Source organism: Vulpes vulpes, chromosome 12, assembly GCF_048418805.1.
Source record: "Vulpes vulpes isolate BD-2025 chromosome 12, VulVul3, whole genome shotgun sequence".
Lineage (NCBI taxonomy): Eukaryota > Metazoa > Chordata > Mammalia > Carnivora > Canidae > Vulpes > Vulpes vulpes.
The window spans coordinates 23735416-23763049 of NC_132791.1; the positions used below are offsets into that span (position 1 = coordinate 23735416).

Consider the following 27634-nt stretch of genomic DNA (forward strand, 5'->3'; position numbering starts at 1 on the left):
GAAAAAAAAAATGGAAATGAGTGTAGAGAGGGTAACCTAGAGATACACAATACAATTCCCCAGGTCTAGATTCCCAAATAAAAATAATCATAATAGTAACTAAATTGAATGCCTCACGTGTTATTTCATACAATCCTCAGAACAGTACTAAAAGATTAGCATTATTAGCCTCATTTCTCAAATCAGAAAATTTAAATTCTGAGAGGTTATAATAACTTAGCAGAGGCCACACAAATAGTAACAGGTGGAATCAGGATCTGAATCCACATGTGATTTCAAAGCCTGTGCTTAGAACTGCTCCTAACGGGCCCCTGGCTGGCTCACTCAGAAGAGGATATGACTCTGAACTTGGTGCCATGAGTTCAAGCCCCACATTGGGTGTAGAGATTACTTAAATAAATGAAACTTAAAAACCAACATCTACTCCAACCGATATTGCACTGTATGTCAACTAACAAAATTTAAATAAAAGAACTAATAAAGCTAAGGGAACATAAATATTTCTTCTTTCAATTCTTTGCAGGGGAGTAGAAAGCAGCCAAGAGGGAAAATAAATTTAATGAACAAACATAATCACAGGTCAGAATTACCCAGAAGGGAAAAAAAAAAAAAAAAGAAAAAAGAAAAAAAAAAAAAAAAAGAATTACCCAGAAGGGGTTCAGAAGCTTTTGGATTCCCTGTCATTTGTCTCCCCAAAGAGTGAGAGCTGCTTAAGGGTAGTCTTGTCACCTTTATATAATAGGGATTGCTTCTATGACAGTAACCTGTACTACATGTGATTGTTGGGAGCAAGGATTTGGTTTGCTTTGGGAGCTTCCCATCTTCTTCAGATACCCTACCAACATCTGTGTTTTCAGGCTGATAACTCCCATGTCTACATTTTCTTTTTCTTTTTTCTTTTTTATTTTAACCACGTCTATATTTTCTGAACAGTTTAGCAGATTTTAAGAACATAGGCTTTGATATTAGAGGTTTGAGTTTGAATCCTCATCCAACCACTTATCACTGAGAATGTTCAGGGGTTGGTACTCATCCTTAAGTCTGAACATTAACATCACTTGGGCAAGTTACCCTAAGCTTTTTAAGACTTGATTTTCTTCATCTGTAACATGAATACTTCAGAGTTTCACTGAGAAGATTAAATGAAATAATGCATAGTGGCTGCTGTATTGAAAATGCTTAATGCTTAGGGGCACCTGGGTGGCTCAGTCAGTTAATTTTTTTTTTTTAAGATTTTATTTATTCATGAGACACACAGAGACGGTGGCCGAAACATAGGCAGAGAGAGAAGCAGAGAAGCAGGCTCCCTGCTGGTATAGCCTGATGCAGGACTCCATCTCAGGACCCCAGCATCATTACCTGAGCCAAAGGCAGATGTTCAACCACTGAACCACATAGGTGCCCAAATGTCCAGCTCTTGATTTTGTCTCGGGGTTGTGAGATTGAGCCTCATGTTGGGCCCTGTGCTGAGCGTGGAGCCTGCTTATGATTTTCTCTCTGCCCCTCCTCCCCCTAAAAAAAAGAAAATGCTCAATACTTGTTAACCGATGTTAATGTTATACTTAATGATGAGTACCAACCCCTGAATATTCTACCTCAGACTCAGTATATTCATACTCATCACTTTTCTTCCAAGACCCTCTGCCCCATTGGCATATATTTCTGAATGCTTCTACCTTCCACACAGGTGCATGGTCAGAAAACTAAGACTCCTCTTAGGATCTTATCTCCTTAGATTACCAAGCCATGTTGATACTGTTTTCTAAAATATCTCTTATAAACATTGTATGTTACCTATACTTTAGTAATTAAAACAAAACAACCATCTTAGATACAATTTCTTTCTTTTTTTTCTTAAAGATTTTATTTATTCATGAGACACACAGAGAGGCAGACACAGGCAGAGGGAGAAACAGGCTCCATGCAGGGAGCCTGATGTGGGACTCAATCCTGGGACTCTAGGATCATGCCCTGGGCTGAAGGCAGGCGCGCTAAACTGCTGAGCCACCCAGGGATGCCCTACAATTTCTTTTCTACTCTGCTGGTGTACTTATCATCTATATCTTGAATAACGCCTAATATCCTTCCGTATTTTTCTCTGCTTCTGTTCTTGTCTTCTCCAATCCAGTCTTTTTTGTTCTTTAAGATTTTATTTATTTGACACGGAGATAGAGCACAAACAGTGGGAGTGGCAGGCAGAGGGAGGGGGAAAAGCATGCTTCCCACTAAGCAGGAAACCCAATGCAGGGCTCAATCCCAGAATCCTGGGATTGAGAACCTGCACCAAAGACAGATGCTTAACTGACTGAGCCACCTAGGCACCCCTTCTCCAATCGAGTCCTCATGATGCTGCCAAACTCGTTCTTTAAATAATTTTTTCCTTATTAAAGAAATATGAGTTTATCATAAGAAATTTTTTAATATGGATTAAAAAAGCAGTAAGAATTATCAATCTCTCTATCCAGGGACAACTACTGTTAATATTTTAAAATATATCTTAACAGTCATTATTCAGTGCATATCTTTTTATTTGGTTAAAATGGGATCATACAAAGGGATGAATATATAGATAAATATACCAGGTATAATAAAATGTTGATGGTAGACTATACTTGTAATTGAACAGTTCATTATAAAACTCAGTATTTTAAAAAAATAATAATAAAATAAATATTTCAGTGTGCTTGAATTTTTCACAATAAAACTTGTATAGTTTTATTTTTTTAATTTGCATAATAAACCATGCATAGTTCTGTCTCCAGATGTGTCCTTCTCTCTGGCCTTTTCTAGATTTCACATGTAATAAAACCTCTGCTTTGAATCTCTGCCCATAAGCCTTATGAAGCCAACAAATTAGATGATATTTCTCTCAAGTTAGATAATTTTTATTATGAAGCACTCAGGAGATTTGCAATGTGGAAAGGGTACCTTTTAGTCTAAAGGAGAGTTGTCAAATAACTTTACTAGAAAGGATTTTTTCAATTTTTTAAAAATTATTATGTTTATTTTTAAGTAGGCTCCGTGCCCAGCCTGGAGCCCAACATGGGGCTTGAACTCATGACCCTGAGATCAAGAGTGGCATGCTGTACCAACTGAGCCAGCCAGGTGGCCCAAACATGGGAATTATGGTCCCTCTGGGTCCATGGAAAGCCTTCAAGAGGTTAATGAACCTCCTTGAAATTGTACAATGTGGTGTTTTGTGTATTTTTCTAGATAAAGGAGTCTTTAACATTCCTAGGTCTCTTAGAGGCATGTAAGAGTCAAAAAAGATTAAGTACCACTGATTTAAGGTAGAGGTTCCCCAACGCTACTGCCCAGCAGACATCACCTGTACATGCATGCCCAAGTGATCTAAGCATTTGACTTGGAAAATTACTTAGCATTCTCAAACTATATAATGCTCTCTTTTAAAAAAAAATATCACCGGGACGCCTGGGTGGCTCAGCAGTTGAGTGTCTGCCTTTGGCTTAGGGTGTGATGCCAGAGTTCCTTGATTGAGTACCACATCGTGCTCCCTGCATGGAGCCTGCTTCTCCCTCTGCCTGTGTCTCTGCCTCTCTCTCTCTCTCTCTTTCTCTCTCTCTGTGTCTCTCATGAATAAATAAAATCTTAAAATTTACATTAAAAAAATCTCACCAAAGATTAAACGTTACATTTAACTCCTACATTTTAGTTGAATCATCCTCTTGACATAGCTATTAATATATATTGTTCTTTTTGTAGTGGGGCACCTGATCAGGTTCAGCACATATGAGGATAGTGCACAAAGAGCTAGACTAAGAAAGTACATCTTGGTTTCTGTAGGACTGTCCCATGGAGAGTTGGGTATGTCTGACATCTGTGGTCTCTCCTTGCCCTGTAGGCTCACGGGATGGCTCTATGGGACTCTGGGAGGTGACAGACGATGTGTTGACCAAAAGTGATGCAAGTCACAATGTATCACGGGTCCCTGTGTATGCTCACATCACTCACAAGGCCTTAAAGGACATTCCCAAGGAGGACACAAACCCTGACAACTGCAAGGTCCGGGCTTTGGCCTTCAACAACAAGAACAAGGTATGAGGTCACCAAAGAGGAAGGCTGTTTCTCTTGCTTCAACTTCTTGGCTTATATCTTGGCACTTTGCTTCTCTTCCCAAGTCAGTTCTTGCTACATAGTTTAGTTCTGAGCCCATGGAAGATTGAAGGCTGAGGGTTGCTGGTAAGAAATTATAACTGAGATTGTGAAACCCAGCCCTTGCATTGAGTTGTGCAGTATTTCTCTGGAGGGTCTGTATTTGTGGGTCAGCCTCTCAGAGTTACCTCAGAGCCACCTGTTTTTTACTATCTCTCATTTGCACATGCCTTTGCTGGTGCTCTATTTTGGGTGTGATTTTCATAAATCCCTCCAAAAATGATTGCTCTTTCGCTTTGGTATTGTTTCTTTTTATTCTTCACTGCCTCTTCTCAACACTGCCAGCAGATCTTAACCTAATCATTGGGTCATATCTGAAACTAGGGGTATTAAGTAGAATATTGGGATGGAGACTCAGACCCCAAAGAAGAAAAAAGCTCCCAAAATCTGAATCAGGCCACGATTTAGAGGGTAGTTGCCTTAGTCTCCTATCTCATGGCCACAATTATTCCTTAGAGATAGATTTAGATCCTCCACTCATAGAACTCTCAAACTGCGATTTATGAAACTGTCCTTCATACGTGTGCTCTACTGTAACTATCCAATGGGATGTCATGGGAATGATTGCATAGTAAGAGCTTTTTGAACCATGGGTGTTTACATTACTGCTAGAACCTGGCTTCCTGCTTGAGTTCTCCCAAGAAGCAACCTTGATTTAATATGGTTTAATAAGGGGATCCCTGGGTGGCTCAGCGGTTTAGCACCTGCCTTTGGCCTGGGATGTGATCCTGGGGTCCCTAGATCGTGGGGTCCCAAGATCGAGTCCCATGTCTGGTTCCCTGCAGGGAATCTGCTTCTTCCTCTGCCTGTGTCTCTGCCTCTCTCTCTCTCTCTCATGAATAAATAAATAAAGCTTTTTAAAAAATAATAATGGTTTAATAATAATTAGCTGTCCAGCTACATTTTAGAGTAAGATGATGGGCTGATAATCCCTGGCTCCCCTCCTGGAATCATCATGGGTTAAGAATGAAGAATGGGAGGACCCCAACCTTCAAGGTCTTCCCCTGCTTATTACCGTATATTAGTTGCTAGCTATTGAAATATAACCTGTTTTTCATTGCTCTTGTAGGAACTGGGAGCAGTATCTCTGGATGGTTATTTCCACCTCTGGAAGGCTGAAAATACACTGTCTAAGGTGTGATGAACATGACTCAGTGATTTTACCTAAAAATTCACCTTTTGGTTAAAATACTTTCATTCTTCCTGAGCCTTTTCATTCTTGTCTAAAACACCAGTTTCAGGGCACCTGGGTGGCTCAGTGGTTGAGCATCTGTGGTCGGCTCAGGTCATGATCCAGGGTCCTAGGATCAGGTCCTGTATCAGGCTTCCCTCAGGGAACCTGCTTTTCCCTCTTCCTATGTCTCTACCTCTCTGTGTCTCTCATGAATAAATAATAATAAGTAAATAAAGTCTTTAAAATAAATAAAAATAAATAATAAACCACTGGTTTCCACTGGGCATGTTACTGCACAGTGCATGGAACCCTGAGTCTGACATGCCTCTCAAGACTTTTCAAGAGATCGGAGGGGGACATTTTTTCACATTGCAAAGGACTTACTGAGAGACTCCTTTAACTAGCAGTCCTCTAGTCAAGGCTTTTAAGTATCTGCTTATGGAGATGCCTGGGTGGCTCAGTTGGTTAAGCGTTTGCCTTTGGCTTAAGTCATGATCTCAGAGTCCTGGGATTGAGTCCCTCATTGGCCTCCCTACTCCTTGGGGAGCCTGCTTCTCCTCTCCCTCTGTTTGCCACTCCCTCTGCTTGTTCTTGCTCTCTGTCAAATCAATTAATTAATTAATTAGATAGATTAGATAGATAAATAGTATTTGCTTATGGATTATTGACCATTTGGCATGTTGTAAGGGCAGGAGAACCTAAAGGTTAGAAATGACTGGCAAATCAAAAAAAAAAAAAAAAGAAAAAAGAAAAGAAATGACTGGCAACTAAAAATCAAACTAAGATAAACAGTCTCTGAAATAATAGGTAATGAGAATATTTACAATCCTTACAAGCAATTTTTGCATAAAGTCAAACCTACCTCTGGGTTCCTCTTTTTGTCCCAGAAGCTTTTACTGCTTATTACTTCTGTGATAGACTCTTTCCCAAGAGGAAGCAGAGTTCCAGGAATTATGACTCATTCATGTCATAGCAGCCTTTGAGCTCCACTGACCTTGCTTCATGCCTGCCTTACATGCGGTAGGCATTCACTGAAGATTGGCTGAATGACAAGGTTCCAGGATTAAGGCTGAGTGATATTAGCTGAGGTTGAGCCAGTTTCATGGGTGTGTTTTTTTGTAGTGTACAATTCCTGTACAACTGGGGAGCTAGGCTGAGAATAGCCAGAAAATCAGTGAGGAGGGTGGTAGCAGAGAGGGTCATGGCAGAGAACAAGAGTGTGACCTTAGCTTTCTGCCCTGAGATTATCCTTGGAAATAACCTGCCGATGTAGGCCTTTCTATTTCTGATTATTTAATTTCAGTTTAATCTTTTTTCCTAATCAGTCCTCTTCAGTATTGAGATCTTATTACTTACTATAATCACCCTCTCTTTTCTTATTCACTTAGTAGTAGAACAGGGCTTTATTTCCTTAATCAGGGCTTGTCTTTTTGTCTCTGACTTTGTGTGGCTTGTGTATGAAGGAAGCCCACAGAATTGGGCATCTAAGAACCTTGCCCTGTGTTATGCGCTCTGGTAATGCTATGGGTGCATCACTCCTTTCTCTGTTTCAGCTCCTGTCCACCAAACTACCATATTGCCGTGAGAATGTGTGCCTGGCCTATGGTAGTGAATGGTCAGTATATGCAGTGGGCTCCCAAGCTCATGTCTCCTTCCTGGATCCACGGCAGCCATCATACAATGTCAAATCTGTTTGCTCCAGGGAGCGAGGCAGTGGTAAGAGTCCCATATGCCCCTGAGGCTTATAGCTGCATTGCAAGTGGGCTTTGATTTTCAGTTTCTATGTTGGTTTCAAAACAAGTGTAGTGATATTTATGGAACTTGGTGAAGGTGTTTAGTGACATAAGAAGGGAGGTTAATTAAAAATCTGCAAATGGCAACAGAGCTTCAAGCACCACAGGCAAATTTGTGGCCGCAGAAACTGTTAGTGGAAACCCAATAGTCAGGATTTTGATGGTTTTCATATTCTTTTCACAGATCTTGACTTCCCTGTGGTAGTTTTTTACTGGTGCCCTGTCTGAACTATAAAATTTATTTTATGCTAAAGGATGATGTGCAATGAGGAGTTTACCAAGAGCATGAGGAAACTTGAGAATGATGGGTATATTCGTTACTTTGGTTGTAGTGTAGTGTCATGGGTTTATATATATGTTAAAATTTAAAATTGTATACTTTAAATATGTACAGTATATTGTTTGTCAATTATACCTCAGTATAAAGCTAAAGAAAATACTGTTCTGACCACTGGGTGAATTCAGCTTCAACCTCCCATCTTTTATAATATATTTTCTCCAAGAGCACTCTTTCATTATCAAGGAATAAAAAGACTTATGTTTGTACTATAAGATTTCAAAGTACCTTTATCTGCCATCTTATTTCATCTTACCCAGAACCCCATAGGAAGCAGGTAGGAAAAGGTAAGGTTAGTGTTAATCCTATTTTATAGATGAGGAGACTGAAACCCAGAGCAGTTAAGTAACATGCTCAAATCACACAGATTGGTGGAAGAACAGCCATGCACTAGAACTGAGATCATTCAGATTAACAGTGTATTTTCTTCATCTCTCTGTTCCCCTTCTTGTGCAAAAATGTGGGTACATTATCTTGGAGTCTAAAAGGCACAATATGGATTACAATTTAGCCTCTCTCAAGTAGTGTTTATTTTCATGCAAATAACACAAAAGTGACTTTTGTTTTGGGGGTTTGTTTTCGATTATAGTGAAGACACTCATGTTTCAGAGCAGAAAGAATAATGTGTTCAGTGAGAGTTGTAAGGGGAAGAATAAAAGGGGTTGGCTGGAATAATGTCTGCAATGAAAAGCTTTAAGAGGGGCACCTGGCTGGCTCAGTCAGTGTAGCATGTGATTCTTGTCTTGAGATTTTTGAGCTCCACATTAGAGAGATTACTTTAAAAATTAAAAAAAAAAAGAAATCTTAAAAAATTAAAAATTAAATTAAAAAATATGTATTTGTGTGTGGAGCCCAACGCAGGGCCTGAACTTAGAACCCTGAGCTCATGGGATCCCTGGGTGGCGCAGCGGTTTGGCGCCTGCCTTTGGCCCAGGGCGCGATCCTGGAGATCCGGGATCGAATCCCACATCGGGCTCCCGGTGCATGGAGCCTGCTTCTCCCTCTGCCTGTCTCTGCCTCTCTCTCTTTCACTGTGTTCCTATCATAAATAAAAAAAAAAAAAAAAAAAAAGAACCCTGAGCTCAGGACCTGAGCTAAGATCAAGAATCCAACACTTAACTGACTGAGCTATCGAGGCATGCCTCTAAATATAAAATCTTAAAAAAAAAAAAAAAAAAAAAAAAGGCTTAAAGAGATTTTGGTTACTATTACAGGAGTAGCTATCATGCCTAATAAGGAAATAATGATTCCACAGGTATTACTGAGCACGAGCACCTCTTATATGCCAAGAGACATCTTGTATTCCATGCCCTTACTTATCCACAGATGCAATACCAGATAAAAGACCTCTTGCAGTGCTGTGGTAGTAGTTTTAGGTCAGATAGGAAAAAGTCCTTATTAATATAATGATTTGTAAATAATGCAGGTTACCATTTCAGTACAAGTTGGAAATACAATTAGGGAGAGTTTAGAGTTAGGAAAGATGCCTCCACGATGAGTCAAGAGTAGGGGGCCAGGGAGGGAGGTTTGGGCACACTTAAGGTCTTAGGCCAAAGGCATCTTAGACCTCATCAGGCTTCTGGCACTTCACTAAGGCTTATGGGGAGGGTTCCTTTTAGTGTATGAATGGGCATTATGAGACCAGGGTTCTCAAGCTTTCATATGAGCTATCTGTGCCGTATATCCCTGGGAAAGGCACTGTCTGGTAGATCAAGGTGCCATGTGAGTTCAGTGCCAGAGAAATTCAGGTAGCAGACTATCAATGTGTACTCTTCCCCTATTCATTGCCCTTTATTTTTCTCTCTCTCAGGGATCCGGTCAGTGAGCTTTTATGAGCACATCATCACTGTGGGCACAGGGCAGGGCTCCCTGCTGTTCTATGACATCCGAGCTCAGAGATTCCTGGAAGAGAGGCTCTCAGCTTGTTATGGGTCCAAGCCCAGACTTGCAGGGGAGAATCTGAAACTAACCACTGGCAAAGGCTGGCTGGTGAGTAAGCCCCTGCCTGACACAGTTACTGAACAGAGAAGAAAAATTATGTTCAGTCTGCCCACCTACTCCCACCCCCACTGATAACACCAGCTTCTCACATACTCCTTAGAGCAGAGAAAGGCACTTTCCCTTGATTTTGCTCTGTGTCTACATATCCATGGGAAAACTGAGGCTCAGTAAGACACACTAGTTGACTGTAGGTGATAATAGAGCAGGAAGGAGAAGGAACCTCCTCCCCCTCCCACTGTGGCTGCCATTGAATTACTAAAGAGTGGTTCTAGCTTTCCTGAGACCTTAGGTTTGTATAGCAGTTCTTCAGCCTGCTCAGTTCCTCCCTAATGTTCATTTGGAAAAATGAGGCTCCAATTCCTATGAGTACCAGTCAGAGTCTCTTGACATCAGATTAGATGCAGGACCCTCTCCTCTTAAGACCAGAAGGCATTCCTGTCCCTTCCTACCTCCTTTTCTGCCCCATGGCCTAGAGGTACTAACAGTCTCTTCTTCTTCCCATAGAATCATGATGAAACCTGGAGGAATTACTTTTCGGACATTGATTTCTTCCCCAATGCTGTTTACACCCACTGCTACGACTCGTCCGGAACGAAACTCTTTGTGGCAGGAGGCCCCCTCCCTTCAGGGCTCCATGGAAACTATGCTGGACTCTGGAGTTAATGACAACTAATTCTCCCAAAATGCAGAGATTTACACTAATTTCAATCCTTAGTTTTCTTGTTTTTTTTCTATTTTCTTCCAATTGTGTGAGGCCCTCATTTTAGTGGGAACACGAGAGTTTGCCTATGATTTAGGCACTTGACAGGAAGCTCTGTACAGATATCTGAAGTGTTTTTTATTGTTGGGGGTTTTTTTTTTTTCCTTTTTTTGCTTTCGGTAATCAGAATTTTACTGTCTTTTTTTCTTTCTGGCTTCTCAACCAAACATTGTTAATTCTTATTTGTATTTTTTCTTTAAGTGACACACACTCTCCCCTCTCACTTCTTTAGGCTGGCGTAGTCATTCTCACCCTTACTTCACTCTTGAGAGGTAGGGCTCCTTTATAATTATGTGGTTGCTGTCAGACTTTCTGTGAAAGTTTGGGGGCTGTGTGTTTGTGTGTGTTTGTGTGTGTGAGAAAGAGAGAACTTGTGTGCCTGCAAATACTGTGTGTCACTGAAATTACCTGGAGTAAGAATTACTTGTAATTAAAATATTTATAAAAAAAAGACAAACAACTTTATTCACAGAGTCAGCTTTGGGACTAGTCTTTACTTGTTTTTTAAAGTCTAACAGCACTGATAATAGGAAGTAAAAACAGAAAAAAAACAATCACCACCAGGAAAACCCTTTGAGTTAGATTGCAGGCTTCCTGGTGACACTCACACCAGGACTCCAGAGTGATCCGTTCCCTACCTAACTTCCCAACTTTGTGTTCCCAGGTGAGAATACTTCTGTGTGTCATTTTCACTTTAACTTCCCATCTGCTTAGCCAGTGGCCACTCCCCTAAAACATCAGGGTCTCCATCCAGATGCAGTTCTGGAGGCTGCAGAAGGCTTGGTAGAATTTGGTAAAGATAATCCCCATCCCAGCCTTGCTTTACCTTCCCTCAAACAAGACCTGATCTGGTATCTCAGGGGCCTGGAGCAGGGGGCCTTAAGTTTGCTAAGTAAGATGCACATACTCAGTCCCCTTGGTTTTGGAGAGAAACTTCTTTGCCTTTCTTCTAATCTCCCCAATGGGTTTTGCTTTTCTTTTCTAAATTGGGTTCAGCCAAGGAGGGTGGGGGTAAGCAGAGAGTTTATCTGTGTGTAGTGAGTGCTTCATGTGTGGAATGTTCATTTTTTTTTATTACAGTGGGGCTGGAGTTGAAGCCACCTCTCCCACTCTGTTGGCTCAGCCCTGGGATGGTGGTGGGTGGCCTATAGCCAGCAACGTTGTGCATGTAAAAGCATCGATGTGACTAGTAATTTGTTCCTCCCTTGAACTGTGTTTAGTCTGAAGTTTTGAAACTTGCAGGCAACTGACCATGATGTCCAGTTATTCCTTGCTTTTTACGCATCATGTTGCAGATAGCAGCTGTTCCCACCCACAAATTCCTCCTCCATTCTAAGCACATACTCTTCTTCTGTCAACAGTCCATCCTGGGGAAAGGAAAAGTCTTATTTATTCCTGCACTCTAGTTTCTAATTTGCTCTCCCAGTTATCCCCCTCTGCTCTGGGTCTCAATGGGGAGATTGAAAAAAAGAGTGCCTTCTCCTTGGTAATGGGGGCTGGTGGGGAAGGGAGACAGCAAGTCTACCCTATCTTGGTGATACATCAGGTGCACACCACAGGTTCTAGAATTCTCATCTTCTAACCTAGATAAATAGGTGCTATAAACAGGGAATTAAGTAAAATGCTGGATACTTAGATCTTTTAATTGTCTTAATTTTTTTTCTATTATTAAACTACAGGCTGTAGATTTCTTAGTTCTCACAGAACTTCTATCATTTTAAACCAACTTGTATATTTAAAAAAAAGATCTTAAGTAGGATGTTTTGTACTGTTGCCAGACCCTCTTCTGTGATGGGTAATATGTTTGATTGTTTGAAATTTCGTTTTTAAAAATGTAGCACTTGACTTTTTGCCAAGTAAAAAAAATAAATATTATTCCAGTTGCAAAGTGGTTTGACTGAGTATGTATAGCCAAGAAGCAGCAGGAAAAGGGCCCCAAATGACTGGTTGGAAGGTTACCTTGGGGCGGCTAGGATTCTTGGAGCAGAAGAGGAACACAAGAGTTCCCTGAAAATTAGAGACTGATCAGGTGCAAACATACAAACTCTTAAGACCTGCTTGCTCCTTCTCTGCTCATGCTCTCTCGCTCTCTCAAATAAATAAAAAATTTAAAAGGATTTTGAGAGCAAGAGTACAAACCTGGGGAGTGTCAGGGAGAGGGAGAAGCAGGCTCCATCAAGCAGGGAGCCGAGGTGGGGCTCCATCCCAGGACACTGGGATCGTGACCTGAGTCACCCAGGTGCCCCATAAAATAGTTAAATATATATATTTGTGAAGGAAACCATGACCATAGGGAGCGATGCTCTTTCCAGGGCTTGTTTGAGGCCATAGCTGAGAGACAGGAAGACTGCTGAATCATACCACCTTCCTCATAGCCAATTCTGGGAGGCCTATGAGCGCTGGGCCACAGAGCCAGGCAAGCCACTATATTCCTCTGTCACATGGTACTTGTTCCTTTTTAGGCAAGTGAGATACAGCTGCCCTTTGCACCTGCCTTAGAAACTGACTAGTTGAGAATGATTGATAGAGGTAACTTACCTGTATGATCAGAGGCCACAAAACAGGAAGGGGAAAGTGAGTTGGTTGAAGTAATTAAGAGGGCTTCCTAAGAGAAGAGCCTTTACCAAAATGAGGTTTTTAGAATACCCAATCTGATGGGTGTTTGCAAAATGCACCATGGTCAAATTCTTTCTGGGAAATGCAAATTTAAACAAAGACATGCTTCTTTACTTCCCAACCTCAAGATTTGGTTACTATAGGACTCGTGTTCATAAAACATGCTCAGAGGAAGGTGACGGGATATGGGGGGGACCTGGCCTAGGCCGCTGGCCTCCATGGAATCTTGGCCCTGCTCCTGTTTTCCAGCCAGACTTTGCAGCAAAGTATGTATCTCACAGAAAAGCTTTGTGGACTTTATAGGGTCCCTCCCTTTCCTGCCAGCAGTCCCTATTCCCAGGCCATGAAAGAATTTCCTTGTTCTCCCTCAGGCCACATTCGTCATCCCAAATGGTCTACTGGCTCCTCCCATCATATTTTGGGTTATTTTGCAGAAGGCTTTGGAAACTAATTTATCCTCTGGGTTCCTTGCCCTTGCCACTCCAAGAGTTGATTAGTATTAATCTGGCTTTCAGCGTTTGTTTTATTTTTTTTTAAGATTATTTATTTATTTATTCGTGAGAGACAGAGAGAGAGAGAGAGAGAGGCAGAGACAAAGGAAGAGGGAGAACCAGGCTCCATGCAAGGAGCCTGATGCTGAGCTGGATCCCGGGACTCCAGGATCATGCCCTGGGCCAAAGGCAGGCACCAAACCACTGAGCCACCCAGGGATCCCCTGTTTGTTTGTTTTAAAAGATTTTATTTATTTATGAGACACACAGAGAGAGAGAGAGACATAGGCAGAGGGAGAAGCAGGCTCCTCAAGGGGAGCATGATGGGGGACTCGATCCCAGAACCCCAAAGGCAGACACTCAATCACTGAGCCACCCAGGTGTCCCATGGCCTTCAGTGTATCTAATAAAGACTCCCAATTTAGGCTTCTCTGATGTAGTTGGCACCCAGAAAATAACAAATCAGGGTGTGTCAAGACCCTTGCTTACCATTGGGGTCAATTGTAAGAGTCAGCCTATGACCCAAGTGTTGTTTCCTTCTTTAAATTGGCTGATGTCTGAGAGTGAACAATGGATGGCAGTTGGGAAGGAATCATTCAATTTACTTGTTAGCCACATCTCATTTCATGCTTATGTGCTGAGACAGCTTAAAGTTTTGGAAGGGTAGAAACATAGGCTAAGTCTAGAACCACCAATGAAGACAAAGTTTGGATTCCTTAGCTTGGTTCTTCTGCTCTTCAGCTCCTCCAAGCTATAATCCAGAGAAACAAATGTGAGAAGTTTGTTTCTATGCTACCACTAGAGAGAGGTGTGAACTGAGCCGCTCAAGATGGGGTTGTAAGCTCTTTTATGATTCAGCTCCCCAAGACAGGACTGTGAGCTGTCCTCTCAAATTCCTGCTGGGTTGAGCCTCTGAACACTTCTCTTGATTAGTGTGTAATTGCTGAAGTCAGAATTTTTTAAAGGATAATAATACTCATTAACTGAGTTCAGAGTCACATGTTTACTGTATTTCTTGTTAAGCACCATTCAGAGCTGTAATTAACATCCCTAGTTCTATGGACAGGAAGAAAACAAATGATCAACTTCTGTTTAAAGAAAATAAACTTACCTCAACTTGTAGCTACTTTTTTTCTTAACTGCTGGCAGCCTGAACAGAGGACTGGAAATAATAATGAGGCTCCAGGGCCAAGGCCATTTGCTTATTGCAGATAATTCTGTGCTGGTTGGGTACCATGACCCGAGGTGTGCTAATAATGTACTGCTTATATAAGGAACATCCTTCATCTTCACTACCACCACACACGCTGCTCCTTTAGGTTCTTTTGCTAAAAACACAAAATTATTGCCCCAACCACCATGCTAACTTTTCCATCATTAGATCTGTTTTCCCCCTGGGGTAGAGTAGTATTCTATCACTGATTAGAGATACTGCTGGTATTCCTATTCCCGGAAGGGGGATACAGGTCATTCCCAGGTGATGAGCAACAACTCAGAGTAAGTGGGGACCAAAAGGAGAGGGTATGGGTTCTTTTCTAGTTCCACTGCAACTGCTTGTGGCCATGACTTTGAACAAGTCTTTATCCCTCTTTAGATTGTTTTTTTCATCTTCTACGATTAGAAGTTCAGATTAAATATTAGATGATTTCCTGGGTCCTAATATCCACAACTATTCTAGTGCAGTGAAGTCTAAGAATAGGAAGCAATCCCTCCCCTCAAGCAGTTTGTCCTCAAAGCAGATAAATATGATAGCAGGGCTTGTGAAATTTTGTTATGTATCTTATTTTCCTAATGTCTTCCAATAAAACATTGAGAATTGTGGGTTGAATAGTGTCCCCTCTTAAAATCTTTTTTTTTTTTTTTATTTTTTAAAGGGACCCTCCCTAGGGGCTCAGTGGTTGAGTGTCTTCTTCGGCTCAGGGTGTGATCCCAGAATCTGGGATCAAGTCCCACATCCGGCTCCTTGCAGGAAGCCTGCTTCTCACTCTGCCCATGTCTCTGCCTCTCTCTCTCTCTCTCTCTCTCTCTCTCTCTTTCCCTGTCTCTCATGAATACATAAATAAATAAAATCTTTTTAAAAAAATAGTATCCCCCCCAAATTTAAGTCTACCTATAACCCCAGAATGTGACCTTATTTGGAAATAGAGTCTTTGTAGGTATAACTGAGGTAAGGATCAGGATGAGATCATATTGGGTTAGGGTAGGCTCTGACTGCAATGAGAGTCTCCTATATAAGATAGAAGAAGACATACAAACAAGACAATGTGAAGAGATTGGAGTGATGTATCTTTAAGCAAAGGAACATCAGCAGCCACCAGAAGTTGGAAGAGGAAAGGAAAGATTCCCCTCTAGAGCCTTGGGAATCACATTTGAGATTCAAGAAAAAATTTTCTAAAAAAAAAGAAAAGAAAAGAAAAAATTTTCTTTTGTGATAACACAAAGATGAACGATACATAATAGTGCTAAGACTTGTTAAAGGAAAAATTAAACCCCAGAACCACCCTTGATTCTGCCTGGAAAATCTTCTGTTCCTTTTAGGACCAAGGCAATAATCCCCAGACTGTTCACCCCTGGTTGCTTTTTCCTACCTATTTCAAACTGTCTGAATGTTTTATTTAAGGTTTTTATTTGGGATGCCTGAGTGGCTCAGTGGTTGAGTATCTGCATTTGGCTCAGGGTGTGATCCCAGTTCAGGAATCCAGTCCTGCATCAGGATCCCAGTGGGGGGCCTGCTTCTCCCTCTGCCTGTGTTTCTGTGTCTTTCAGACTATTCATCATGAGAGACAGAGAGAGGCAGAGACACAGACAGAGGGAGAAGCAAGTTCCCCACTGGAAGCCCAATGCAGAACTTGATTCCAGATCCAAAGGCAGATACTCAACCACTGAGCCACCCAAGCATCCCTGAATATTTTAAACTTTTACTCAAGATCATCTTTTCATAGAACAGATTGTAGAGTCAAGATCCTTTCCCATCCTGAGCTTATTGGCCAATAACACATGCAGCTATCTTCAGTCCTCCTTGAGAGCAGGAGATAATAGGATATCTAACTAAGGCCTGTGATACCTAAACTTGTTCTACTATAGAGTCTGCCTTGTGCTTGCCTGTGCAGATCTGGAGTTACTAGCCAGAGTGTGAGAAAGATTCCCTAAGGATTGAAGATGCATGAGTCAAGCATAGAGAATGCTTGAGTCAAGGATAGAGGATGCATGAGTCATTAGATAAAGTTAGCATTGACTTTATTGTTTCTAGGCTACTGGTTAATCTAACTGGTGCTTGTGGTCTTTATTAGAAACCCCTAGCCTATCAAAATGGATTTATTGTGTTGAAAAATTATTGATTACATTCATTGACCCAGCGGTTTCACTTATGGGAATTTTAGGAAATATTCTAGGCAAGCATACAAAGATAGATACATAAGGATGGTTTGTCATACTGTTAATTATTTTTTTTAAAAAATGAAATGGAAAATAATCTGGGGTCCATGAGGGACTCAGTCAGTTAAGCCCCTGGGGTTCAGGTCATGCTCCCAGGGTCCTGGGATCAAGTCCCACATGGGCCTCTCTGCTCAGCAAAGAGCCTGCTTCTCCCTCTCCCTCTGCCTGCCAGTCCCCCTGCTTGTGCTCTGTGTCCAATAAATAAAATCTTAAAAATAAAACAAAAAACCTGAAAGTTTCCTGGGTCTATTAATAGGGAAATAGTTAGGAGCACCTGGGTGGTTCAGTTGGTTAACCCTCTGCCTTCAGCTTAGGTCATGATCCTAGAGTCCTAGGTTCAGACCACATGTTGCACTCCTTATTCAACAGGGAGTCTGCTTTTCCCTCTCCCTCTGATCCTCCCTCTCCCTCTGATCTACCCTCCCCGTTCTGGCCCCCCACCCATGTTCAGGCTCTCTCTCTGTCTTTCTCTCAAATAAATAAATAAATAAAATCTTAAAAAAAAAATAAAAGAAATGGTTAAATTAAAATTTAAAGTATTTGCAGGTGGGGCACCTGGGTGGCTCAGTGGTTGAGCATCTGCCTTTGGCTCAAGTCCTGATCCTGGGATCCTGGAACTGAGTCCCACATCAGGCTCCCTGCAGGGAGCCTGCTTCTCCCTCTATGTCTCTTCCTCTCTCTGTGTGTTTCTCATGAATAAATAAATAAAATATTTTTTAAATAAATAAATTAATAATAATAAAAATAAATAAATAAATAAATAAATGAATAAATAAATAAAGTATTTGCCAGTTATGCAGTGCCTGGGTGATTTGTTCAGTTAAACATACAGCTTTTTTTTTTTTTTTAAGGCTTATTTATTAGAGAGAGAGCACATGCACAAGTGTGAGGTGGAGGCAGAGGGAGAGCAAGAAAATTTTAAGCAGACTCCACACTGAGTGAGGAGCCCAATGCAGGGCTCAATCTCAGCCCTGATATCATGACTTGAACCAAAATCAAGAGACGGTCACTTAATGGACTGAGCCACCCAGGCACCCCAAGCATCTGACTCATGATCTCAGTTCAGGTCTTGATCTTAAGGTCGTGAGTTAAAGCCCCATGTGAGTGCTTGCTTTGGCAGCACATATACTAAAGCCCCACGTAAGGCTCCACTCTAGGTGTGGAGCCTACCTAAAATATTTGCAGGTGAGATGCCTGAGTGGCTCAGTGGTTGAGCCTCTGCCTTTGGCTCAGGGCATGATCCCGTGGTCCCATGGTCAAGTCCCACATCGGGCTCCCTGCATAGAGTCTGCTTCTCCCTCTGCCTGTGTCTCTGCCTCTTGTGCCTCTCATGAGTAGATGGATAAAATCTTTAAAAAATAAATTTTAAACATTTAAAAAAATAAAATATTTGCAGATCAGTCTCATTACAAAAAGAGAGACCACCTTAGGATGCCTGGGTGGCTCAGTGGTTGAGCAAATGCCTTTGGCTCAGGGCATGATCCTGGTTCCAGGTTAGAATTCCCATCAGGCTTCCTGCATGGAGCCTGCTTCTCCCCCTGCCTATGTTTCTGCCTCTCTCTGTGTGTCTCTCGTGAATAAATTATTTTTTAAAAAAATAAACAAGCATGGATCTGTTCTAAGAAAATACAGCAGCAAAAAATAAAATAAAATTAAATTAAATTAAAAAAATACAGCAGCTAGAGGAACATATTAATGGTATAATGGGAATGCAAACAATCAAATCCAGGATACAGGGGAAATGACTTTTTTTTTTTTTCCCAACAAACAAATAGCAAGAAGAAAGACAACTGTAATAGATTAATGGAGACTTGAGATAAACATATCAAGCAAATTAATACATACATGGTGTTCACATCCAGATTCAGAATAATGTAAAACAATGCTACTGTAAAAAGAAAATACTGACTGGATTTTAGCTAATAATGATTGTTGGGGCACCTGGCTGGCTCAGTCAGTAGGGCATGCAGCTCTTAAGCTCAAGGTCATGAGTTTAAGCCCCACATTGCGCATAGAGATTAGTTTATTTTTTTATATATTTTTAAGATTTTATTTATTTATTCATGAGAAACACACAGAGAGAGGAAGAGAGAGAGAGAGGCAGAGACACAGGCAGAGGGAGAAGCAGGCTCCATGCAGGAAGCCCAATGTGGGACTCGATCCCAAGTCTCTAGGATCAGACCCTGAGCTGAAGGAGGCGCTAAACTGCTGAGCCAGCCCGGCTGCCCGATAGAGATTACTTTAAAAAAGAACCCCAAATAACTGTTTTTTTAAATTTTATTATTTATTTTATTTTATTTATTCATGAGAAACACAGATAGGGAGGCAGAGACATAGGCTGGGGGAGAAGCAGGCTTCCTGCAAGGAGCCCTACTCAGGACTCCATCCCTGGACCCTGATATCACGCCCTGAACTGAAGGCAGACACTCAATCACTGAGCCACCCAGGTGTCCCTGAAAGTAATAATTGTTTATTTTTATTTATTTTTAATTTTTTAAAAAAATTTTTTTAATAATTGTTTAAAAAAATTTTTTTAAGTAATGATTGTTATTTTCTAGATATAATGATGATATTGTGGTTATGTTTTCATTCATTCATTCATTCATTCACTCATTCATTCATTCACCTGGCTGGATCAATCAATAAAACACATGACTCTTGATCTCAAGGTCAAGAGTTTGAGCCCCAGGATGCCTGGGTGGCTCCATGGTTGAGTGTCAGCCTTGGCTCAGGGCATGATCCCAGAGTCCCAGGATGGAGTCCCACATCAGGTTTCCTGCATGGAGCCTGCTTCTCCTTTCGCCTCTGTCTCTGCCTCTGTCTCTCTGTGTCTCTCATGAATAAGTAAGTAAAATCTTAAAAAAAAAAAAAAAAAAAGAGAGAGAGGCAGAGAGAGAGAGAGAGAGCAGCCCAGATGGCTCAGTGGTTTAGTGCCACCTTCAACCCAGGGTGTGATCCTGGAGACCTGGGATCGAGTCTCATGTCCGGCTCCCCGCACAGAGCCTGCTTCTACCTCTACCTATGTCTCTGCCTCTCTCTCTCTCCCTCCCTCTCTCTCTCTCTGTGTCTCTCATGAATAAATAAATAGGATCTTTAAAAAAAAAAAGTGTGAGCCCCACATTGGCATAGAGCCTACTTCAAAAACAGCAACAACAACTAAACAATTCATCAGTTCCTTTTCTTTTGGTATGAACTTTCTGCTTAGGGCAGCTGGCTCATTCATCCTCTCAACTTACAGAGTACCTTCCTTGTCAAAACTGCTCTCAATCAAAAAAATTATAACAAACTCCTATCAAAATCCTTTAAGCTTGGGTCCTAATCTTCTAGAAAATCGTCCATGATCACACCCCTCCATAGGGATCCTTGCTTTCTGTTTTTTTTTCCAAGCACAAGAAAATACAGAATTTTCCTGAGAGACCCAGAAATTTCTGGGGAGCCTGGGTAGATTCTCCTTTGGACCAATGAATCCATCATACACCCAGTAGGGGGAGCCAGAACTTAGTTCCCAAACTCTGGCGGTATCACCCCTGCATAAATTCACTGTGGAGTGTGAGCAAAGATATGCACAATACTTTTTTTTTTTTTTTTTTTTAAGATCTTATTCGCTAATTCATGAGAGACACAGAGAGAGGCAGAAACACAGGCAGAGGGAGAAGCAGGCTATCTGTAGGGAGCCTGACGTGGGACTCTATCCCGGGACCCCAGGATCAAGCCCTGGGCTGAAGGCAGATGCTAAACCACTGAGCCACCCAGGGATCCCCCACAATACACGTTTTTTAAGGAGGGAAAGAGGACAGGCAGAGCTGTAATGTCTTGAAGGAGGATTGTTGGGGGAGTTTGCTATAATGAAATTTTCAGAGTAGCAATCCTTGAACCAAGCTTCCCTTTATATTTATGAACAGATTATTTACAAAAGAATATGTACACAACTTCTCAAAAGTATGTGTATATGTGTGCATGCATATGTGGTTTAAAGTTAGATAGGAGGCAGCTTGGAGAAAGACCACTGGATCTGAGGTTGATGTTCTTAGTTCAATCCTGTCTCTAATAATTAACCAGCTCTTTGGCTGTAAGCTGTTTGAATCTCTCTGGGCTGATTTGTGAAATTCAGCGATAAGGGATATGAAGGTGCTTTGAAATAGAGCACAACTGTAAAGCATTCCCACAGCTACCAACAGCCTGAGCCATCTGTTGAGATTTCACAGTCCCAGAGAAATGGGAGATGTCCGTCACTTAAGCTCAGTCCAAATAATTGTGACTATGGTGCATCCAGGAGCATGGAGACTAGCTGGTATTCACTTTGACGAAAAGCTTCAAGTCCTCCAGCTCCAGCATCCAGCAGACTTCCCCCCACCCCCACCCCCAGCCAGGCTTTTACCTCTTAGCAGGAACCATGAGCTTCTTTACCCCTCCTGGTTGTAGCCTCTGCTTTTAACCACAGAGAGGTGAGAGGCTTAGCCAGACTGCCCGTGGTGGAGTTAAGAATCCATGTGTGGCCCTTTCCCCAAGACACAGGGACCTAAGAAACACTGGAGAGAGTTCTGGGCTCTCTGAGACACTGAGAGGCAGCTTCTTAGCACTAAGAACTCTGCTAGGAGCTGAGCTGATAAAACTGGAGAAGGGCATTGCTACGCATACTTCTCATACTTCTGCCGTCACTGACCAGGGTTACAGTGTGGCCAGCAGCAGCTTTTCCCCCCTGTCAAGGCCTCAGTAGGTCCAGCTCTGGTTGGGTTCACCTGTGTTTGGAGTGAGGTGCTGGTTTGTATTTTCCCTGAGTCCTTTCCCTATCCCAGCTCTCTGCACCTTTTGCAGCTGGCTGTGGCTACAGTTTGGGGACACTAGTTTTCTGCAGGGGCTATTCCTCAGCAGGGCATGTTCAGGCCTGCAGGAACCGGTTTAACTGGCTTCTGAGAGTCTTGACTCCACCCCAGACTCCTTTAGCTTCAGGGAAAGGAGCTGGAGGGATGGGGGAAGAGGAGAGGAGATACAGCCAAAGGTTACTATGACGTCAGGAAATCCCTGAAGAGGTAACTTTTTTCTGAGGGAGGAGAGGGTCCCCCCAGCTTCCCTGAGTTTCCACCAACCTATCTCCTCACAGGTCCCAGAACAGAGACTCCAGCATCTCCTATAGTTAGCATCACTTCTGATTCTCCTGGAAGTTGTGCTCTTAGACAAGTCTTCCCGCCCGTCACCACTGTGCCACTCTCTAAGAGCAGTCATCTCTGGTCAGGATACACCCTCTGTAAGACTAGACTCAGGTTCCTAAGGTCACGACCTGAGCTGCTGTCGGAATCCACCAGGTCCCTGGGAAGTCACTGCTGGGCTGAGAAGCAGAGCACCCCCTGGAAACTCACATTCACCCATCCAGTCTTCTGCTTCCAACAGTATATAAGACCTCAGTGCCCTAACTTGCAGCTTTCTTGACTCCTATTGTAGCTTATGTTCCTGGTGGTTTGCTGTGTTGTACACTTCAAGGTGAAATTAGGTAGCCCTAAACAGCATTGTTTGAAATTCCGGTAAATAAAATGATAAGAGGTGTTCTTTCCTTGTACCCCTCAAGATCTGCTTTCTGAGCTCCTCAGTGCTTCTGTTTGGTCTCTTAACAACAGGGTTCCTTGTCCTTGGCTTTTGATTATGTTTAGCCAATGGAGACGAGGAAGAAGGCATGTGAGAGTCTTTATTCCCCATCATACACTCAACCTTCCTAAAAGCAGGGTCCCTGCAGACCCCTGTGAGGTGTCCCTTCCATATACTCTGTCTTCCTGTTGTCCCCTCAAATCCAGTAGTGATGATCACATTTCCCTACTGCCGCTAGTCCTGGGATGTTATACCATCTCTTGTTGCCTTTCCTTTATTAAACTCTCTTCAGAAAACAAAACAAAACAAAAACCCTCTCTTCAGTTATCCCTTTTTGTTAGAACCCTGAAAGATAGGACAGATACCACAAGGATATATGAATTACCACCTAACTTCGCTCTGTCACTTGTCTGTGGGATCTTGACAAGTAACCCAATCTTTCTAAGCCTCAGTTTCCTCATATGTAAAATACTCCAGGGAGAAGAGAAGTATTCTGAGATCACTTTCAGCTCTCAGAATCTTTGGTTCTAAGGTGATAAGTATAGCTACAGAATTCAACCAGGAAAACATGGGCCTGCATGGAAGATTATGTAGAATTATGTCATTGGGCATCTGGGTATAGGGGTTAGGGAGTTACCCCAGACTTAGGAATTGGTAGGGAAAAAAGGCAAGAAATGCCTCCATCTATGCTGCATACATATTTATTTCAAACATAGTCTTTCCAAGAAATTCTCTAAAGTTGTGGTAAGAATTGGTTTTATCTTTAGCTCTGTTTGTATTTGTCTTCTCTTAGAAAATGTAGGAGGAAAGGGGTATCTGGGTGGCTCAGTCAGTTAAGCATCTGACTCTGGCTCTTGGCTCAGGTCGTGATCTTGGGGTTGTGGGATTGAGCCCCGTATGGGGCTCTGTGCTCAGAATGGAGTTTGCTTGAGATTCTCTCTCTCCCTCTACCCCTGCACCTCCTCCTTTGCCCTACTCTCCCAACCCTGCTCATGCCCTCTCTCTCTCAAAATAAATAAACAAAAATCTTAAAAAGAAAAAAAAAGGGAGGGAGGCACCTGCGTGACTCAGTCTGTTAAGCGTCTGCCATCAGCTCAGGTCATGATCACTGGGTCCTGGGATCAGGTGCCACATTGGGCTCCCTGCTCTGTGGGAATCTGCTTCTTTCTCTCCCTTGGCCCCTCCCCCCATGCTCTTTCACTCACTCTCTGTCTCGCAAATAAATAAATACAATCTTTAAAAAAGAGGAAAATGTAGGGATATTTTCTCCTAGTGGTTTTTTTCTCAATTTCTGTATTTCTTTTTTTTTTTTTTTAAGATTTTATTTGTTTATTCATGAGAGACACACACAAAGAGAGAGAGAGAGAGAGGCAGAGACAAAGGCAGAGGTAGAAGCAGGCTCCATGGAGGGAGCCTGACATGGGACTTGATCCCAGGTCTCCATGATCAGGCCCTGGGCTGAAGGCAACACTAAACCACTGAGCCACCTGGGCTGCCCAATTTCTGTTTGTTTTTTTTTTCATCTATTTCTATATATCTAGTTTCTCTCTGTATTTGTTTCCTTCTTTTTATTTCTGTTTCTCTCCATTAAAACAAAGAAAAGGATATATGCCACCCTGGGTGGCTCAGCGGTTGAGTGTCTGCCTTTGGCCCAGGACGTGATCCCAGGATCAGATTCCCACATCAGGCTCCTTGCAGGGAGTCTGCTTCTCCTTCAGCCTATGTCTCTGCCTCTCTCTGTGTGTCTCTCATGAATAAATAAATATTTTTAAAAAGAAAAAGAAAAAGAAAAGAAAAAAGAAAAGAAACGAAACGAAACGAAACGAAACGAAAAGAAAAGAAAAGAAAAGAAAAGAAAAGAAAAGAAAAGAAAAGAAAAGAAAAGAAAAGAAAAGAAAAGAAAAGAAGACATTTCCCTCAGTACCTCCTTAGCAGGGGAGAATCAGGAAGTTCCTAAGCAAAGGCACCTGGCAGGCATACAAATGAGGCATCGAGAACTGACCAGCACCTGGAGCTGCCAGTTAGAGCAAGGGAATCCCAAATGCTGGAAACTTTTGGCCCTGAAGAAGTTTTCCTTGGCTGAGACCAAGGCTGACTGTTAATTTTAACTCTGCACATTGGGCTGAAGTTATTTTGGACAGAATTCACCTGGCTCTCCCTTGTACCACTCAGGTACCTTATCCCTGTGATTTCAGGAAAGCATTTAAAAACCAGAAAGGAAAAAAAATAAAAAATAAAAACCAGAAAGGAGGCCAAGATTTCTTTTTAACTAGAGTCATGGATGGCCCTAAGATTTCTAGAGCTGGAAAGACTTCAAAGATTATATATAATAAACTTCTTTGTTTTACAAATAAAGGAAGATTCAGAAAGAGGAAGGGTCTTGTGCAAGGTCACACAAATAAATTAAGAACAGAGCTAATAACAGTTAAAATGTCCATAATGCTGGGCTCTCAGTGCTTTTCATATATCAATTCATTAAATCCTCCCAACAACCCTATGGAGGAAGTATTACTTATTATCATTTCATTTTACAAATGAGGAAACAGACTCACTGGGCAAAGAAACTTTCCTGCACTGGAGTCTGTGTTCTCCATTACCTCACTTTACCACCAGGATTATATTGTAACTAGATGTAGCTTGAGGTGTCCTGTAGCTTGAAATAGGTATAGTAGTATTTATGTCACAGAAATCAACAAATGCTACAAACCAGGGCTTGTTTTCTTGATTATCAAGACTTAAGAAAGTGATGTAGGGGTGGCTCAGTTGGTTAAGCATCTGCCTTCGGCTCAGGTCATGATTTCAGGGTCCTAGGATCAAGCCCCAGGTCCCCAGGTGGGGCACCCTGCTCAGCGGGAGTCTGCTTCTCCCTCTCCCTCTGCCTCTCCCCACACTGATGCTCTCTTTCTCTCTCAAATAAATTAATAAACTTAATTTTACAAAATTTTTAAAATTTATTTGTTCATAAGAGATACACAGAGAGAGGCAGAGACATAGAGGGAGAAGCAGGCTCCTCACAGGGAGCCCAGTGTGGGATGAGATCATGCCCTGAGCCAAAGGCAGACACTCAACCACTGAACCACCCAAGTGTTCCAATAAAATTTATTTTTTTAAAAAAGTGATGTAGATACAGAGGCTTAGGGAGATGCAGAAACCCCATGAGAGAGATGGGAGGATTACCCTCAAAACAGCCATGGATCTCAATAGCTTCCAAATGGATGGTATTCCTAATCATGTGTAACCTTTGTTTATTTAAAAAAAATTTTTTTTAAGATTTATTTATTTATCAGAGACACACAGAGAGAGGCAGAGACATAGGCAGAGGGAGAAGCAGGCTTCTCAAGGGGAGCCTGATGGGGGACTCAATCCCAGGACTCCGGGATCACAACCCGAGCCAAGGTCAGATGCTCAACCACTAAGCCATCCAGACATCTCCATGTGTAAACTTTAAACTAAAATCCTTTGAGGGCTCCTGGCTGGCTCAGTTGGAAGAACATGCAATTCTTGATCTCAACCCTTGAGTTTGAGCCCCACATTCAATGTAGAGTTATTAAAAAAACAAACAAAAATAAAGTAAATCCCTTTTTTCTTAAGTCTTTCTCATATCAATAAATGATCATTTCCAATGGAAGGTATGTGTGCTTAAGTATAATTTCTGTAAAGTAACATGCAGTTATTAAATACTCAGTTGATCGATTGCATTTTGGCAGTGTATACACCTAGGCAATCACCTCACCAAATAAGGCATAGAACATTTTCTTGACTGAAGAACGTTCATTCAAGCCTCTAATCAATAAATTTCCACCATGGCTCCCAGCCTGCCCTCCCCTAACGGCTTTCTGATTTTTTTATAAAGATTTTATTTATCTACTCATGAGAGACACACACAGAGAGAGGCAGAGACACAGGCAGAGGGAGAAGCAGCTCCATGCAGGGAGCCCTATGTGGGATTTGATCCTGGGACTCCAGGATCATGACCTGGGCCAAAGGCAGGTGCTAAACTTCTGAGCCACCCAGGGATCCCAGCTTTATGATTTCTTCCTAGTCCTTAACACCTCACATTATATTATCTTTGTTTGTTTATTGTCTGTTTCTCCCAGTGGTTGTGCTGGTAAAATGTTTAGCAACTAGCTCTCTGAAAAGTATGAATGCATAGACATACACACATAATTGTATTTATAAATTTTATTGATATGAAGATATATAAAACACAATTTGCAAATAATAGCAAAACATTCTCTTTATTGTAAATTCCGTATTTTCACTGAAAGCGTTTGTTGATATTTGCCAAACTCTTAGAACCATAACTAATCTATCTTTGCAACTAATAAATGTGGTTCCAACATAAATGTGGCTGACATTTTCACTTATGGATGGCGTGTTTTCTGCACCACCAAGAGATTCTTTAATTTTCAGGTATATACAGACTAGGTATCCGACCATTTAACTCAATTTTGACACTATATACCTGTGTCACTTCCACAAGACTGACCCGACTTCAGATGCCAGTTGAAAGTCCAGATTGTCACTTCCACTTTTGACCAACCTGCTGTAAATCAGAGGTTCCTAGGACCTCCTCCTTGGGTTCAGTGATCTGTTAGAATAGCTCACAAAGCTCAGGGAAACATTTACTTACGTTTATCAGTTTATTATAAAGGATATATATAATATATATATATAAAGATTTTTTTTATTTATTCATGAGAGACACACAGAGAGGTAGAGATGTAGGCAGAGGGAGAAGCAGGCTCCCTGTGGGGAGCCCGATGCAGGATTCAATCCCAGGACCCTGGGATCAGGCCCAGAGCCAAAGGCAGATACTTAACCACTGAGCCACCCAAGCGCCCTTATAAAGAATATTTTATTTTTTATTTTTTAAATATTTTATTTATTTATTCATGAGACACACACACACACACAGAGAGAGAGAGAGAGGCAGAGGGAGAAGCAGGCTCCATGCAGGGAGCCTGATGTGGGAATTGACCCCTGGTTTCCAGGATCACACCCTGGACTGAAGGTGGCGCTAAACCGCTGAGCCTCCCAGGCTGCCCTATAAAGAATATTTTAAAGGCTACAGATGAGGGACGCCTTGGTGGCTCAGCAGTTGAGTACCTGCCTTTGGCTCGGGGCATGCGGGATGGAGTCTCACATCGGGCTCCCTGCAGGGAGCCTGCTTCTCCCTCTCTGCCTGTGTCTCTGCCTCTCTCTCTGTGTGTCTCTCAAGAATACATAAATAAATTTTTTAAAAAGATTTTATTTATTTATTCATGAGAGACA

General features: G+C 41.9%; 1 protein-coding gene across 1 annotated transcript in view; it reads left to right on the plus strand.

Annotated features, from left to right (window-relative positions):
• DCAF12 (DDB1 and CUL4 associated factor 12) overlaps positions 1 to 12126 on the plus strand; it is a 28057-nt gene extending 15931 nt beyond the window's left edge. Inside the window, exons 6-10 of the mRNA XM_072728088.1 lie at positions 3863 to 4056; positions 5243 to 5308; positions 6901 to 7063; positions 9288 to 9466; positions 9983 to 12126. Coding sequence (XP_072584189.1) covers positions 3863 to 4056; positions 5243 to 5308; positions 6901 to 7063; positions 9288 to 9466; positions 9983 to 10141 — 761 coding nt within the window. The 3' untranslated portion in view covers positions 10142 to 12126. The remainder of the gene's footprint in view (positions 1 to 3862; positions 4057 to 5242; positions 5309 to 6900; positions 7064 to 9287; positions 9467 to 9982) is intronic.
• The last annotated feature ends 15508 nt before the right edge of the window (positions 12127 to 27634 follow it).